Consider the following 17864-nt stretch of genomic DNA (forward strand, 5'->3'; position numbering starts at 1 on the left):
TTATTTCTGAGAATTGCTATTGGTTCATTAATATGGTTAAGCAGCAGATTCACAGTATGGAAGGAAACAGCACAGTCATAAAAACCTGATTTAACAAACAAACACTCACTAAAACATGGTGAAAAGGCTGAGCGCATAATCTACATTTGTCTCAAAACGGTTCTTTCCAGGTTCCCCTTAAGTCATGATAATATAGTATTAGGACTGACACCGCATACCTTTAAGCAATAAAAGTAAGTAGCAAGTAATAAATCCCCAATATCATTGGATGTCAGTCATTCCAATATGCAATTTGATTCAAACACTACAACTCCCTACATCCACGCTAATAGAAACTTTCCGTGCTGTTTGGGAAGATTTTGGTGGTATTGAGGAAGGTTTTGGTGGTATTAAGGAAGGTTTCGGTGGTACTGAGGACGGATCCACTCCCATCGTTAATGGAAGGGTTTCCATGTCTTTTCATCAGAGCTTCTCCTGCAGCTGTGTCAGTCTTGGACATCTTCTTCAGTTTTAAACTATAAAATAAATTTTTTTTACTCATGATGTCACAAAAACAAAACAAGATCCTGTTCACACACAAAGCTTGACCTTATTTTAAGGTCCATGTCTAAACTTAAACTAGAAGGTACTTCAAAGTGAGTGTCATACCTGAGTAATTCCAGAGTTTTCCTCACCCACTCATCCTTCCGAGTCGCACATATCTCCCTCTTCATGACTGTGTAGAAACTGCAATAGTGAGTCATATCATCAGACACACATAGAGAGTACGACATTGTGTATTAGTGTATAGCATAATTATTATTTTTTTGGATAATGGTGCCTATTTGGTACCTGAGTTTCAGCATGGATATTAAAAAAACAATGTTTTATTTTTTGTTAACACAATGCAGCCTTACAGGAACTTTAAATAAAAGTATAAAATTATATGATTTCAATCATGTGTCATCAAAAAATAAGTAAGCAAGCCTAAGAATGAGGTATTTTAGGTAATTAGGTAAGAATTAAGTATCCAGTGCCAGCTTGCGGGACTTGACACTTTTTAATACTTGGTGACATGGACACATTTAGGTCAGTATTCAAAATGTATTAAGGTTCAATACCCAGCCTTAGTTGTTGAAATGTGTGTTTGAATTTTGTCAATCTTTAAGAGTAGAAAGCTTGAGAACAAATCACTTATAAACATAATTTATGGTGATATGGAGCAGACCAAACAGCTGTATGTTTGACATTAGGAAATGCACATGGTTTTGACAACAAAATGTTATGGTTGACTAGTTTGAATTCCTTTTTTACGGTAAGAATTTCTGCAGGCACAACATTAGTACTGCTTTGCAGTGTCTTTTGAATATTTTGGACTAAACCCAATTAGTGCAAGTTTGGCTTCATCAGCCCCTTCCAAAAGGTTTCACATGACATGACTGTGATATTCAAATATTAAAGGACAGGCAGGTTGGCGTCGTGATGGCTTGGTAGGAGAGAGTCTTACATGATCGCCTCAATGCGGCAGTTTTCAGTGGCAGGTTGTTCTCTGTAGCCCTTTATGCGCTTGAAAGGCACTGGCATACTGGTGTATCTTGTACAACAAGCTCTGCTTGAACGGGAACCCACTGTACACAATCACAGTAGCACATAACACATTACCAATTGGTCAGTTCAGCTTTTTCTTCTTCTTCACATGTGTCATAGGTCAATACTCACCCATCCAAAGTGCTCTCATTTGCTGTCACCTTCACAGTTAATATTATTCTGAATGACAAGCAGGTAAATGTGATGAAATAAACTTACGGGCAGCTGGAGCTGGACTGAGCGGGCCCAGAATGAGGCAGAGGAGAACGGTTGTCACAGTGATCATACCCTTGGGAACCATGTTGACAATGAGAAGAACCAGACGAGAATTTACTGAATGCATAACCTCTGCGCATTTATACTTATTCCACCACTTGTGTTTTTTGTAACCTGTGGCTCCTAAATTGAGGACAGGAAGCCCACTATTGTGGCATCCTATTGTAGCAGCCAAAGTTGCAGACATTGCACTTTGCACTTTGATTACAAATTAAGTCTAACTGTGCTCTTATGCAACACTGAGATATAGTTGTGTGGGCTTGTGGGCCTATGAGAGTATCACTGTGGAACTGGTGCACTGATGCACAAGGTTCACATAATCTCCTAAGGCTATCATCTATATTTATGCTTTCTGGGTTAATAATCATGCTGTGAAGTTTTTTAATATACAGCACAGCAGATTTTAATCGTCACACATTCTTCTCTTCATTTGGATTTCTCCAAAGATACAGTATGTTACTGCATATTTATATCTCAGTGCATAAGCATGCATAATTACACTTAAATAGAATTTGTTACACAAAATATCGCCCTTACTTGCTTTATATATTTTCTAGTTTTGACAGGAATGACTGTAATGTCTATTGTCATAATTTGACATTTTAGCTTAAAGCTGTAGTCAGGGTGTTTTACATAACCAGCAATCTTGAGATTGTTTTCTGGTGAGAATTGATGGACTATGATAAGCTTGTCAAAACCCCCCTCCTCGTTACTATGACCTATTTAGATTGCAGAAAGCTGACAACTCCAAATCTAGCTCAGCTGACCCAGATACAGAAGGCACAACATCTTCAAGTTTTAAACGCTCTATAGTGTACAGTACGTCTCAAAAAATGACACGTTTAATATGTAAATTACTGGTTGTAAAAATCAACACCTTCTGCTCTGTGAAATACTGCGGAAGCTTTTGAATTCATGAATGAATTCATAAATGTTGTACAGTCATCATGGTGTTTCTGTTACGAGACTTACACTACATGTGTGATTTCATCTAGATATCTTGACAGGTGATACATAAACACTTAAACTAAACTGTGAAAAATTATTTTCTTTGTACGCTATTGAGAGTGATGCTCAACTGATCCCTGAAGGAGAAATCTATTTTTTGTTTGCCCTTATCTACAAAGAAATTAAGAGTGTGAAGGCCATCAACAGATTAAGGCCATTTTAGCTGATAGGGACTTGCTCAAGGACACTTCAGATGGACAGATGCTTGCTGTCATAGCGTGAGAGACAGTGCTGATAACTGAATCAGTCTCCAAAGCCTCACGACATGAACTGTAATTTCGTACTTGTAGTATTTTGTTGTTGTCCCCTAAAATGAAGGCATCTTTGAATAAACAAGGGCCCAACCTAATTAGACAGGAAATAAATGAGATTTTAAAAATTCTCGGCAATACCTTTGAACAGTTTGAGATTATGTTGTTGTGTATATAAAATTGATAATGTGGGAATAATTCTCATAAGGAAAACACAATCTGGTAGTTTTAGCATTTTTTCTGTGCTGATAGATTTGAACATTTATGTTGAGTCTACATTGATATTAATCTGATATAGTTAAAACATCTGTATTGTTTGTGTTTGTTACAGCCTATACTTCACCTTGTCTGCTCTAGTAAACCTAAATTAGTTTTGACTGTTCTGCGCTTTGTCATTTCCTGACAGTTTCAGCAATCATGATTCATTATGTTCTCATTATGACTTGCCCAACTTGTGCTCCTTTGAAGCCTCCACTGTCCTACCACTCTAAAGTCAGGCCCACACATCTCAATTTAGCACATCACACAAACTCATGCCTCATTTGATGCTGTCATGAGCAGAGGTTGTTACCTTCTCCACCATAGGGGGGCAGTGTTGGTATGGGCAAGTCCACTTATGGATGTCAAGCAAAAGAATAAAGGGACGTAAAGTGAATGTCTCACATCAACTTGAATATCTGTCATAACAATGACAGGGATTGATAATTATATGTAAAATGCAAATCAGGCTTCTTATTCCTCAAAATGATAGAACAAGAGCATGTTTTCAGCACTGTTATGCACCAAAGTAATTCAGCAACAGAGAAGCAGCAAATTTAACAGTACAAAAACATTTAGGAGTCACCTAAACTTAATCCCACACAACAAATACTCAAGCACAAATGTGAGAAACACAGTGTGGAACAATGTTCTCCCAAGATCAGGGACAGCTGTTAATATCCTGGCTTCACTTTCATCCTCTCTCTCTCTCTCTCTCTCTCTCTCTCTCTCTCTGGGTATTTGTGCATATGTGTGTGTGTGACCTATTGTGTCTACAGATAAAGGCAAAGGTAACATGATAAACTGGACAATCATTTGGTTTGACGCCTAATCCCTGCTAATCCTCCGTAAAACACAGACTCTTATCGTCGTCCTGTCTTCCTCAGTGAAAGACACACAAACACACAGAGACATGCACACCTTCCTGTGAGGTTACGGCTGTATACTTCAAATGATTACTTTCATTTTGATCAATTTACTGTTTGTTTTTGGTCACAGAATTGATCATTTTGGAGCTGAAGTAATTATTTTAATTATTGAAGTTACAGAATAATTCTGAAAATGAATTGGATAACAAATTAATAATCAGTTAATCCTTTGAGTCATTTCTAAAGCAATTATGCCTGAAATTTGCTGGTTCCAGCTTCTCAAATGTGAAAATTTGCTGCTTTTCTGTTTTATATTAGTGAAAATTGAATATCTTTGGTTTGTGTACTGTTTGGTGGACAGCTGCCTGTGCTATAACTGGGAATGAGGTTGATGATAGTAGTGTTGACTGAACCAAAACAAAATAGTTACAGGAAGTAACACGAAAACAATGAACGGAAAGACACTATAACTCTTCATAGAGCTGACGGAAACTGCAGAGTTTGTCACTATGAGCGACTGATTCTCACATTACACATAGTCACGTTAAGCTTTAACAGCTTGTGTCCATCATCAAAATAGTCAGTGATTGATCTCCTATTTACTGATTAATCCATTAATTGACCAATTGTTTCACCACTTCTTCACAAGAACCTTCTCTCATGGTTTGTTTCTCACAAATATGGAGAGTATTACTTGATTACATGATTAAAAGATGAAAATGTGTTCTAATAACATTTTCTTACTTTGCTGTTATACTTAGATTGCAAAATTGTGGCCAGTGTGTTTGCTGAAGGGTGGGTGTGAAACAGACTTTTTCATCTCCAGGGCCCCTCTCCTTCTTTTTGGACTCATGCTGGTGGATGGAGGGCAAGAAAAGAGGGAAGAGGAGGGGAGAGAAGGGAGGGTGAGGCTAAAGAGAGGGGGTCACCATTGAGTTGTCCACCCACACAAGGCCCTCTCTGGTCAGTTGCGTGGGTTGGGGCCAAAAGAAAGGCGAGGATGCATACACACACATGGACGCACACACAAAAAAAGAACAAAAACGACAGCTTTCTAACCCCAAATGTCAAATGTGGCAAAGGAGCCCTGGAATAAAAATGTTTTAAATTAGCAAGAAACTTCCTCAAAACTACAGAAAGGGGCATTGTCAGTATCCTTAAGAGCACTTCACAACAGAGGAGAGTCTCAGCAGCAAGGGAGGCAGCGGAGATGAAAAAGCTCTCAAAGCACTTGGCTGTGGCATCATTTTCAAAAAAATGCCTAGTTTATCATAATTAGCATTGTTCCAGACTGTCAAACCCGTGAGGCAAGGAAAACAATGCACTCTTCAATATTTTATTGAGGAGTTATGGTAAATTATTTGATGTATAATTATGTGAGCCCGGCAGATTCTGTCCTCACCGTCTCCTCCTACATCCCATCTGCCCTGTGTGTCCAGAGTGTGGGTGACTGAAGTAGCTGCGGGGGGGATGAGGAATTATTGTGGAAAATCATAAGAAAACTTGTGATATAACAGTGTGAGTTGCACTTCTGCTGTTCAAGCTGACACTATAACATCTACGGCCTCCAACAGAATGAGTTGTGGAAGACGAAAAGAGGGGAAAATATAGAATTAAAAGACCTTTGTGACACAAGGAAGCGCCCAGAGGTATTTTAGTCTGGCAGAGCAAACTCATGGCCGGGGAGACTCCGGAGGATACAGTGAGCCAGAAGAGGTGAGGAGAACAGAGGGGAAGAGCTGAGTGGTAGAAAGAGGAGTATTTTTAGGGTGGTCTGTTATCTGTGGAGACGAGGGCGTGCGGTATCACAGCCGGGTCACATCGCTGAGGGGGGAAACAGCACGGGCTCTCCATCGAGACAGTAGATAAGGAGGAATGGAACAATGAAATCTCTCTCTGTCTTTAAAAAGCACACACACACACACACACACACACACACTCGTATGTCTACAAAGGCACACATACACCCAGAAACTCAGTAACCACATCCACAGGAAGACACACTGCAGCTTCACTCTCACACATCCTCTCACAGATACCGAAAACCCCTCAGACATGTTAAAAGATCATGTCAGAATGGAGCCTCAGAGCTCCACAGGTGACCTGAGAGTGTGTTATTGCTCTGGTGACTGACAGACGAAACCAGCGTTATCGTACAATCTCTTCGCACAACTGTTTATCTCTCTCTCTCTCTCTCTCCTCCAGTGTAGCACTCCGAAGATGTAAATGCCAGCAGAACAGATGGATGGAGAGAACATCTCATCACTGACACCATGTTTATGTAATCACACACACACATACGCATGCAAACACACCACGCAAACACACTCCACATGCACGCACATACACGTACACACATATACGCTCTGAAGCAAGATGCTGATGGTGATTTCTTCACTCATCAAAGTGAGCACATGATGCGTGGCACACACACACACACACTTTTGGTGTTTTGGTGTTTTTGATGAGACCTTCTGTTCGCTTCTTCCTTTGTTTATACTGAACACAACACACACATAAACACAGAAGCACATCCACACGCATACACACACACACACACATGCATGTGTGCTTGAGTAATTCGCCAGACTAGCAGCTGTTATGGAGAGAACTGGGTACTAATGTAATGCTTCTGACATGCTAATGATGCTTTGTCGCCCTGTGTGGAGTTCAAGCGCATACACTCACACCGTACAGATTTAGAAAACCTGACTGTTATCTGTCATATAACCCAGAGAATATCAGTTCAGTAGTATGAATATTGAATGGTTTAAGCTCCCAGTACGATGTAAGCATTCTGTGTAGGACTGCGAGCCAAATGAAACCCTAACTCGCTCCAGGAATATCTTAGCGAGGCTTTGAGGGAAGATCCTTTTTCAACACCCAACACACCCCCCCCCCCCTCCCCAACCACACCACCACCACCCACCCACCCAATCAAATCCTCACTGGCAATGCGCTGCTCCTCATCTCTCTTCCCTGCTTCTTTTGTTCATCTCTCTCAGCCGCCCACACACCTACCGTCCCTCGGGCTTTTCTCTTTACACTCTCACACACATGCACGCATTTACATTTGGCTACTTCGTATGTATTTCATTTCATTTCTTCCTGTTCTTTCTGTTTCCTTCATCACTATTAGACACTTGGAGATACTTTATGTGTATGAATGCAGGTTAACATGTGCACATTTAGAGACAATAACATGCAGGGCCTATATTTAGTGCTTCACAATACAGATGTGTGGGCAGCAGCCATCTGGGGCCCCCAAATGGAACAAAAAGTAAGTGTGTGTGTGTGTAGATGTGTGTTCGTACGGCGAAGGCTGGGGGCCAAACTTAAAGTAGGTGTTCAAGGCCGGGGGCCCGTTGTGGAAACCCCCTCCAGAGATCTGGGAATCTCAGGGGAGAGTAGGAAAAACATCCCGACGGTCATCAATCAAAACTTCGGTGACACAAATGACCAGAAACAACGGGCCTCTCTCCATCCATGTCACTGTGTCACCTCCGCCCCACATCCATGTCCCACCCACCTGTGCCGCTGCCCCATAGGCTCTCGCCTTGCACCTCTCGATGTGATTGGCCCTCTGGTCCCCGAGCAAAATCGTGATCCCCTCTAGACTAATTGGGCTTTTGTGATTGCGCAGTCTGTCGTGGCGCTCGAGGAGAATGAAACGTGAAAACGGTATTATGGTGGATGGGGGAAGAGTGGCAGGTCGAAGCGAGGAGATCGTATTTGGCGTCTCAAAGCGCCAGATGCTCTTCCTGGGTCCATTATGATGCCTTACAGGGGATCGAGATGGTTTCGGCGTAGCAACTGCGAAGACACAAAGCGAGATGGAGACTGGCCCGAGAATCACACAAGCACATACATGCAAATGCAGACACACACTCACTTACACATGCAGTCTGCTGCTTAAAACACTCCTTGAAATCAGCTTCAAAACCGGCCAAACACACAGTCCAACAGCAGTTATAAAAAAGCTTACCTTTGTACATGTTACACAAAGAAGAAACAAAGTGGAGCACATCTCTGTTTCTGTTACAATACACAACAGATAGGGGGAAAAGACACTGGATCAATGTAAATGAAAGTATTACTTCTTCAAGCTGTGCCTCCACTGAGAGTGATTGTTCTCTAGAGTCTTTGAGTAAGGGAGAGTGTAGGAGGACAGGTCATGAGCCTGCTCTTTGTTTGCTCCACCATGCTTCTACACAAGGCCGTAGTCTTGTGCCGTTTTGTTTACAACTGCCGTATTATTAAAGGATGAATCTGCTCCTATTCCTTCATTATGTCCATAATGGGTTTACAGATAAAAATAATAAAAAAAAACTGTTGTTGACAGATGGTGGGGGAAGGATGATTGAAGCTCCTTATCCTCATCATGAAAGATCTCTGATCATTCATTGGATTTTTCCTCCCTCCCCCTACAGTCATCAACAGGTGGCGCTGTAGTCACACTCTTCAGTGTTGTGCTCCTCGAAAGAGACAAAGAGCCTCCAACAGCAGCAGTTGCTATGAAATCAACCAAATTCAGCCAGTCCAACCTTTCATCGGCCAGTTGTGACACATTCATGTTTTGAAATTCCTGTGACAGACTGTGTGTTTTTTTTTAGTTTTTTTTTTAAACGTGATACTGTGACGTTAATGAGCCCATGCCTGCTGGCATCCTTCGTGGTTATCACTGCTAAATGTCACTTCTGATTCGCAATACGGACTAATTAAATAAGTAACTGTAAACTGCATCCTCCAATATTTACTTTGGATCCGTGGATCCAAAATGATGCCCTATATGTGGTCCTACCTGGGGGTTTCAGGGGATGTTATTTATTTGTTTATCAATTTAAAGTCATTACAGCCAGTTAATATGCATAAAAGTGTGTTTCAATCCCTACAAATATGCCTAGAAAATTATAACCACTATTTGCAAAATCTATATCCACGTGGGTCTTCTTCACTTGGATTTTTAGATAGAGATAATACAAATATGACTGTAGAGATGTTATATTAACGCTGATATGGACCGCAATACTGTATGTCATTCGGCTCATGTCATTTGAATTACCATTAAGGGAAGTGTGAGAGACCGCCCCACTATCCGCTGCATCCAACTCGCTTTCACACTTGGGTTCATTCACACACACTTTTCCCACCGGGATGGAGCCGCTTCAGCCAGTACGCAGAGCCAGCGGGGAACACACACGCTTCCACACGGCACACATGGCTGCAAATGTATGGCGAACATCCTCCGCGTTCATCTGGATAATTACACTAGTTTCAAGTTCGAGGACAAGGATTTATCCACCCAATGAAGGTAAAGTGGGAATATAGATTGTGACTGCGCTGCATGTGACACGGTCTAATTTTCCGTTCCTGCACGCAGAGAAGCGCCTCTGCGTGTGCTCCGTGCGCGTCCGGAGATGGTGAAGAGCGGAGCGATTTTGCATGAAACTTCCAACAGTCAGAAAGTTGGAAGAATAGGAAAAAAAAATTGAAGTTATCATTTTTCCTGGTTTGTCGCAGAGTTGTTCTCCTAAGGAGTTCAGTTGCATGTTCTCTCTTTTCCATGGCTTTCACGAAAATCACTTGTTTCTTGTATATTTCTACATGATATGGCCACTGAAGCTCATATTGTTGTATACGGTTTACTGTATAAGACTTATCTTTTATTCATGAACAGTTAAACCTCTGAACTCACATGTTTGGGTTGTTTCTTTATGCACAAATAGGGTTTGACACCCTTAAATCTGTCCTAGAATTTGAACATTTCAAATAATCTAGACTAACACTAATTAGACTAACTAATCTGATGTAATGTAATAGAAATCCAATTAATATTAAAACTAATTACAGACTATAGCAAATACAGTGGGCTATACTTTCTACTAATTCTATATTTGTCCCAAGCTTAGTGATCATTTGTGATTTTGTGGAGTGATTCATGGATCCTAATGCAAAAATGTCTTAAATCTGCCTGCTAAATAATTTGATTTGTGTATTTTTACTGAAGCACTGTTGGCTGTTTGCCCTTAAACCACCTGCGTATGTGTGCATTTTAGTGACCCTGCTGGATACCAGGACAGTGCCAGGAGAGCTGAAATGGGCAGCCAGTCCCTCAGAGGGAGGGGTGAGTGGGAGCTTTTTTTTTTTTTTTCTTACAGATACACTGTTTACAACCTGTTCTCTCTTTGGAAAATACACTTTCTCACTCACACAGACACACACATACACGCTTGCACACACTTGATCTGGAAACAGTAAATAATCATCCCACAGATTTTGAAATGAGCTGTTGTTCACCAAGCCTAAGTGCTAATAGCCTATGAGATTGCTGGCGTTGTGTTTGGCACACGAAAAGGCATAAACCAGCTTGGTGGTGGGTGTCGTTTTTTAGGAATTTTTACTACCATGCAGTTGCCAGAATGAATCCTGGAAATGTGATATTACACCCTCCCATCTTTTTTCTACTTTTATCATGTTGTCATTGGTGTACATTGTGATCAGCCATCTATATGTTCCCCTTCTTTCTCTCTCACTCTCTGTTTTGCTCAGTGTCTCTTTCACCTCTTTGTTTTAAGAGTTATTGGTGAACTTGACTCTTATTTCTTCAGTCACCATGCTCTCATTCTCTCACATGCCACTTGATTGACAGGGTCCTGGTCTGCACGCACTGAGCTTTTGATTACAGCCACCCCCCACCTTCCACATCCCCAGCTATACACACACAACACCATCTCTGTATGGTTAGGGCAAGTGCAATGCTTTTTTTTTTCCTCTGACAGCTGTGATTTCTTTCTGCTGACAAAGACTCCAAAAGAGACTAGACAAGGAGTCATCATACCCCATGACGGCTTTTTTTTTTTACAGCTCTCTTCCTCAATACACACATACCCCACCATGACACACATAAAGACATACACAAACATACACAAAGACGGGACCATGTGTTCATGCACACACTCTCTTATATACTGTACATAAAGGAGCACAGTTATACACTAAAGAGCCAGACCGATGCTGTATTTTTTGGGGCCGATATCGATGTTGATATTGGTGAGTGATTAAATTCTATGATGATATGTCAGCCAATATTTAAGCATTAAACTGTATTGTGAAAGATAAGAGTAAAACGGCATGTTTTGAGGAATAATCCCCACTTAAAGTAGCAATTAAGGTAGCTGTGATAGCCCAATACGGGCTAATAAGATCAGCCCTGATGACATATTGATCAGGCTTCATTGCACACACAATCACATACAGATCCCCCCTCCAATACACACACACACACACACACACACACACATTCTGTCATTCTCTTACTCTCCCTCTCTTTTTCTCTCTTTCGACACGCCGCATTTAGTGTGTATACATCTCTCACTAGCAGGGAGAGGGCAGATTATTATTCAGTGACAATAAAAAGCCAATTTGGATTTGGGAGGCTCAGCGGTCATTTGAAGGGTCACAGTACAAGGCAAATAGTCTGCTCTATTGAGATGAATGGTGCAATGAAGGCTGAGCCTGCTTCACGAGTATTGAAATGTGTCTGTAAAAACCTTGGAGTCGCAAGAAATCTGAACCACTGTCCACTGAAGGATATTGATGCAAGAATGAATATTAGTCTCATGAAGTTTCAAATGACAGCAGTGAAATAGAGGATGTGCCCCAGCATCTGAACTGTGTGGGGGTTTATTTTTGTATTTCTGTATTTATGAGGGAAAAAGATGTCCTTAAGTGGATAGAAAAACAACATAAGTTCTCAGCAGTGAACTTTTTTTGCTGGCCAAGGCTTCTGAAAGAATTTCTGTGTAAAGTCTTCAGTTTACTGGAACTAAAGTCTAGACTTTTAGACTTTTGCTTTCTGTTCATGCAGTGAAAGTGAAAGATGAGAATCAACTGTCAGGGACTTTAACCTTGCTGTAGTCTGTCACAGTGAACATTTAGTCACCTTTGTTTTTCAAAATTACTTTATCATGTGAAACTGCCAGTGGGGACTGTACTGTAAACTCTTCGTTGGTGCATTCAAGAGCTTTTGGAAAACTCATCTCATCTTAAATTTGAAAGTCAGATGCAAAACAGGAGTCATTTAAATACAAGACTTTTTCATGTTCACATGTTCATTTTCACCACATCTTTGGGTGTATTGTTTGTTTCCCAGGTTTCTTTTTCTGACAACATAATTTAAAAGCATTACTACTTGGCAGCTGACTTCTTAAATTTTAGATGTCAGAGTTTGTTGGTTAAGGAATAGTTTTAAAAACCTGCTTTCAGCTGCTTTACCACATGAGAATTTCATCACTTGAAATATCTACAAGTTGATTTTCCTACTGTTGGCATGAACTGAAAAAGCAGGAATTCAATTGTTTATGGTACATATTGTAAAGTGGTGGCCTGTAATGTTAAGTATACACAGTTTAGGAGCTGAAAGATAAGTGTAAAAAGATAAGTGGATGCCCTTACAGGTGTGATAATACAAATGTGTCAATGTTCTTTTGCAGTGGGAAGAGGTGAGTATCATGGATGAGAAGAACATCCCCATCAGAACATACCAAGTGTGTAACGTCTTAGAACCCAATCAAAACAACTGGCTGAGAACTGACTGGATCCCTCGGTCTGGTGCTCAGCGGGTCTACGTTGAAGTCAAGTTCACCCTGAGAGACTGTAACAGCCTGCCAGGGGTCACTGGCACCTGCAAGGTATGAAGCTTGACAGGGAATAATAGTCTTTGTATGAGTTGGATTTCCCATATAGGCTTGAATTCTTTAACATGTTAACATTTATGCTAATCAGTTAGTGGACATGCTGTTGCTAATGGAGCTTTATTATATATTACTGCTGCTGTTTATTCAAGCACAAACCCCCCTTTGACTCATTATCATATTAAGAGGAAAGATGAGCGCTGATAATGATAAATAGGCGCTTCAGTCTCTCTTTTTTTCAAAATCCCTTTTGTCTTGCAGGAGACATTCAATCTGTACTACCACGAGTCAAACGAAGACAGAGAGAGCTACATCAAAGAGAGCAGCTTCATTAAGGTGGACACTGTGGCAGCAGACGAGAGTTTCACCCAGGTAACACTAAACAACTGAGTCAGACTTTGTGTTCTTTATCCTCGCTCCCCCACTCACTTTAATTTGCTCTTATCTGGAAAATAAAACCCCCGCGGCACTTAGCTGTAATTTTTTTATTTGTTTTAAGAGCACTTTTATCTTGGATGACCATTTCGCCATCCCAGGAATGTTGCCAAGGTGTTTTTTTCTTAGTCCTTACTAAAATTACTTCTGATTTTAGTGATGTAAGCATTAAAGCCTTTTTTTTACCTTTCCAATCAATGGAAGTCAATATGGATGAGAGCCAATTGCTGAAAATGTGAAGATCAGCTATGGTTCAGTTGCAACTCTTTAGGTTGAACAAGCAAATTGAGTTAATAAGGGCAGTGTTTACCGCACATTTCATTATTGTAACTCCATTCTCTGTCCATCCAGGTGGACGTCGGAGACCGCATCATGAAACTGAACACTGAGGTGCGTGACGTAAAGGTCACGACCCGGAAGGGCTTCTACCTGGCCTTTCAGGATGTTGGTGCCTGCATTGCTTTGGTTTCCGTCAGGGTTTTCTACAAAACCTGCCCGCTCACCATCCGTAACCTGGCAACCTTTCCCGACACAGTTACCGGGGCTGACACTTCATCGTTAGTGGAGGTTAGGGGGTCTTGTGTGAACCAATCAGAAGAGAGAGAGGAGCCTAAAATGTACTGCGGTGCTGATGGAGAGTGGTTGGTTCCTATTGGTGGATGTCTTTGTAACCCAGGATATGAAGAGAAGGCCGGTGCATGTAAAGGTAAGCGACACCAGGTGCAAAAGCGCTACTGTACCATTATTTGAGATTGTTTGGTTTTGTGATGGTCTGACTCATCCGTTTTGGAAGCTCTCCTCTCCCCTTGTGTTGCCATGTCTCTATGAATAACAATTATTAGCACTTGAGTTAACAAGCTACTCACTAATGATGGAAAACAGTGAAAGAGATTTGGTGTTTGTAGCAATTAACACCTGTGGATTGTTTTAATTGTATAAGATTATATTTAGAAATGTTACTATCTTAAAGGGACACTTTAATCAGTGCAGACTATGTTACACATTTTAATTCTTTACAGTAGCAGTAAAGATTACACTTTTAAATGTATTTATTGAATAGTCAAACCTATTTGAAGGATATCACTATTTGATGGCATATATGATTTTTTCAACAATAGCACAGACTCAGACATCTTAAAAGAACAGCTGGACATTTGAGGAAATATGCTCATACAAATTTTTTGCTGAGAATTAGATGAGAACATGATACAGCTCTCATATCTGTCTGTTGAATATGATCCTGGCTCATTAATTAACACGTTACATCTTATGGAGTCTCCGCTGGTTCCCTGTTAACCTCACAGTGAAAGGACTCTAGGAAGTAACAAATTAAACAGGCTCACTGATTCCACCTGTTTACAGTCTTTGTGCTAAGCTAAGCTACCAGCTGCTGGCTGTAGCTTCATATCTAGCAAACATCCAACTCTCTGCAGGAGAGAGAATAACTATATTTCCTAAAATGTCAAACTATTTTTTTAAATTCTAATCTTTACGGGCTCTAGGAGCTAACAATAACTTAATTTTGTTTAGGTTTTTGTATAAAAAGTAGCCCTCAAAAAGCTGACAGTAATCACAGTATATCACTGTGATTGTATATATCATCATGTTATGTATCCCCTAAATATTCAGTATCATTCATCTATTCCATTTATGTGTTATATTTCAATATCTCCAGGCTGTAAACAGCGTTTTAAGTCCTGCACTGATTCACTCTTTTTAGTATCAGTGGAAGTTCTCAGGTCTCAGTGTGAGGTGTGCTGACATAACAACAGCCATCTGGACAAAAATGTCTTTCTATCACTTACAAATCTGGTCTGAACTTTATGGTAACAAATATGCAAGCTGTTCACACCTCTCACCAACATACATGTGGCGTGGATGACGTGTAGCATTTGCAAGTAGTTGTTGTGATAGTGAAGACTACTAAATGTGCGTGTTTATGTGAAAAGGGGAAAGTGGGGTGAACGGGGGACAACAGACTTTGTGGAGACACTTTTACAACATGGCGTCACTCCCCCTATTCAGGCACATACACAACATGTTCGCACACGCACACACACACACACACACACACACACACACACAGAAACACACACACGCAGATGGACAGAGACCAATAGAGAGACAAGGGAGAGCGACTCACTGATCTGCTCCCTCAGTTTTATTTATGAAGCCTATCCCAGCAGGCTAATTGTATAACAAACAGACCCATAATTCAAAGAGAAAAGCAGAGACACTGAGAGAAAGAGAGGGACAGAGAGATGGACATAAAGGAGAGATGCAGTTGGTGCCAGTTGGCGATAAAGAGAGAAAAAGCTGGAGCAACCCGGTAGCAGAATCGTTACTGCATATGCCACATAACGGCAACGTCCCTGGTTCGATTCCAGCCAAGGACCCTTGTTGCATGTCATACCCATCTCTCTCTCCCTTTGTGTCCCGTCTGCCTCTTCACTGCCCAGTGTCCAATAAAAAAAGGCAAAAATGCCAAGAGGGAAAAAATCTTGACTTTTTTTCTTTGCAATAACATGAGCAGTAGCCAAATTTCTTTCTTTGTGACAAACGTACTCTAAAACCTTCACCCCACTCGCCCTCGTTTGTTCCCTCTGAAAAGAGGAGGAGGTTTGCGGGGTGGTCCCTGAAGCCTGAAAGATGTTCCTCCTCAGCTAGATTTAGGAGAGACCCTTGACTCTGTTGAACCTCCAGCAGATGTGAAGTGCCATCTATCTATCCGCTGCTCTCTTCTCTGTCTCCGTACTCACACTGCCTGTCAGGTTGTTGGCCGGGCTCAGCTGCCTCAGTGGAAATCCATCAAAGTCTGGATGAATACCGAATGCTGCAGAAAACTCTGACCCTGCAGTATTGGATAGACACTTTAATGCTTCTCCCATTTTAAGTTTGAAATTCACTGAGAGAAGAGGGGGGAGGGGTTAGAGCAGGATGGAACGAAAAGATAGATATATTTGAGAGGAGATTTAGATGATCTATCTCTCTTTCCTTTACTAAGGTCAATAGGTTTCTCGATCTTCTCGACTCACATGCCCTCACTCAGGTAGTATATGAAACAGACAGACAGAAGCTTAGCCAGACACACTTGCAATTACTGGATATGTTCAGGCTAGCTGTTTCCCTGTTTCCAGTCTTTATGCTAAGCTAAGCTAACCATCTCCTGGCTCCAGCTTCATATTCACTGTATAGAAGGAAGCCAGCAAGCATATTTTCCAAAACGTCAAACTATTCTTTTAATTTCATCCCAAATACCTCAGAATATAACTACCACTCAAACACAAGTACAGACTTTAATGGTCAAACACCAAAACTATGTAATAGAAACTAAAATAATAGAAATTGTTCATTCAGGCTTGTTTGTTGTGCAAAATTGTTTCACATTCTTGGATCTTACATTATATGTGCCACTGGTAGATCTCCTTAGTTAGATAGATTGTTGTTTACAGCAAATTGTGGCATGTTTTAATTGAAAGGTTTTTCATTTTTCTTAAAGCAACAACCACAGTTTGCTTCGGTGGAAGTATTTTTTCCATATGCCCTATGCAAGCTTATGTGTTGTTAATGCATTTTAGCACCCCAAAAACTCCTGTTGAACTGAACCGATTTGAACTGAAACAAGAGTAGACTTAGCTAAAGCGGCGAAATGTGAAAAGTTCATTTTCAGTGTTGACACAGAGTAATGAGGATGGAGGGGATGAGAGGAGAAGCTCTGGAGAGGAAGAAGGGATTAGATGTTGAATGGGGCGAGAGGGGGATTGAAAGAGGGCCACTGACAGCAAGGCATCAATACAGAGCTGCCCCTCCCCCGCTGGGGGTTCGTCATCGGGTGCAAAGGGGACGAGTAGAGAAACACAAGAGAGAGGGAACTCCCCCTCTTTTCTAAACCCCTGGTTAAGACCTAGGTCATGACTGAGCCTGATGAAGACGTCAAAAACTCTGACTGACAGCCACACACACACACACACACTCACACACATATAGAGAGTTTAGCTGCAGAGTGCAGGGTCATGACCGAGGTAGATGAAGACGTCAAAAGTTTGACAGCTGCGATCCGTCTGGGAGGATCGGAAACGAGGGAGGAGAGACAAGAGGCGAGTGGAGGAGAAACAACAGAGAGAATTTGAAATGTGAACGGCTGGAGAGGCAGAATGAAAGAGGAGCCTCCTGCTTTTTGTTTCACTGTCTCTCTCCGCTGGCCTCTTTTTTCTGTCGTCTGATTTCTGCTCAATTCTGCTCACTGCCTTGGGAGGGTTGGAATGTTTCTCTGTGTGCATGTGTGTGCCTTTGTGTCCAGAGAGATTTCATGGTTGTGCTTCTTTCCAACGCACCTGCAGTGTCTCGTCAACAGCAGAAAGCGTTTGGACGAGAGGGATGAAAAGAGAGGGAAAGAGAGGCAGAGGGAAATACAGGCGCGCTGAAAGAGAGATGACAGAAAGAAAGAGTGAGCGGATGATAGAAAGAGTGTGTAATCGCTGTATTCAGTGCCTCTAATTATTGCATCG

General features: G+C 41.3%; 2 protein-coding genes across 2 annotated transcripts in view; one reads left to right on the forward strand and one right to left on the reverse strand.

Moving 5' to 3' along the window:
* Positions 1–9374, reverse strand: LOC121908670 (C-C motif chemokine 20-like). Its single transcript, XM_042428884.1, has 5 exons — positions 9291–9374; positions 1786–1855; positions 1487–1607; positions 649–726; positions 1–515 (listed from the first exon to the last, which is right to left on the reverse strand). Exons 1-5 carry the CDS (start codon positions 9357–9359, stop codon positions 326–328), a joined length of 528 nt encoding a protein of 175 aa, XP_042284818.1. The 5' UTR covers positions 9360–9374; the 3' UTR covers positions 1–325.
* LOC121908669 (ephrin type-A receptor 4-A-like) overlaps positions 8732–17864 on the forward strand; it is a 24245-nt gene continuing 15112 nt past the window's right edge. The window contains exons 1-5 of the mRNA XM_042428883.1: positions 8732–9539; positions 10285–10352; positions 12721–12918; positions 13183–13293; positions 13708–14062. Of these exons, the coding sequence (XP_042284817.1) occupies positions 9383–9539; positions 10285–10352; positions 12721–12918; positions 13183–13293; positions 13708–14062 (889 nt within the window). The 5' untranslated portion in view covers positions 8732–9382. The remainder of the gene's footprint in view (positions 9540–10284; positions 10353–12720; positions 12919–13182; positions 13294–13707; positions 14063–17864) is intronic.

Source organism: Thunnus maccoyii, chromosome 12 (assembly GCF_910596095.1).
Source record: "Thunnus maccoyii chromosome 12, fThuMac1.1, whole genome shotgun sequence".
Taxonomy (NCBI): domain Eukaryota; kingdom Metazoa; phylum Chordata; class Actinopteri; order Scombriformes; family Scombridae; genus Thunnus; species Thunnus maccoyii.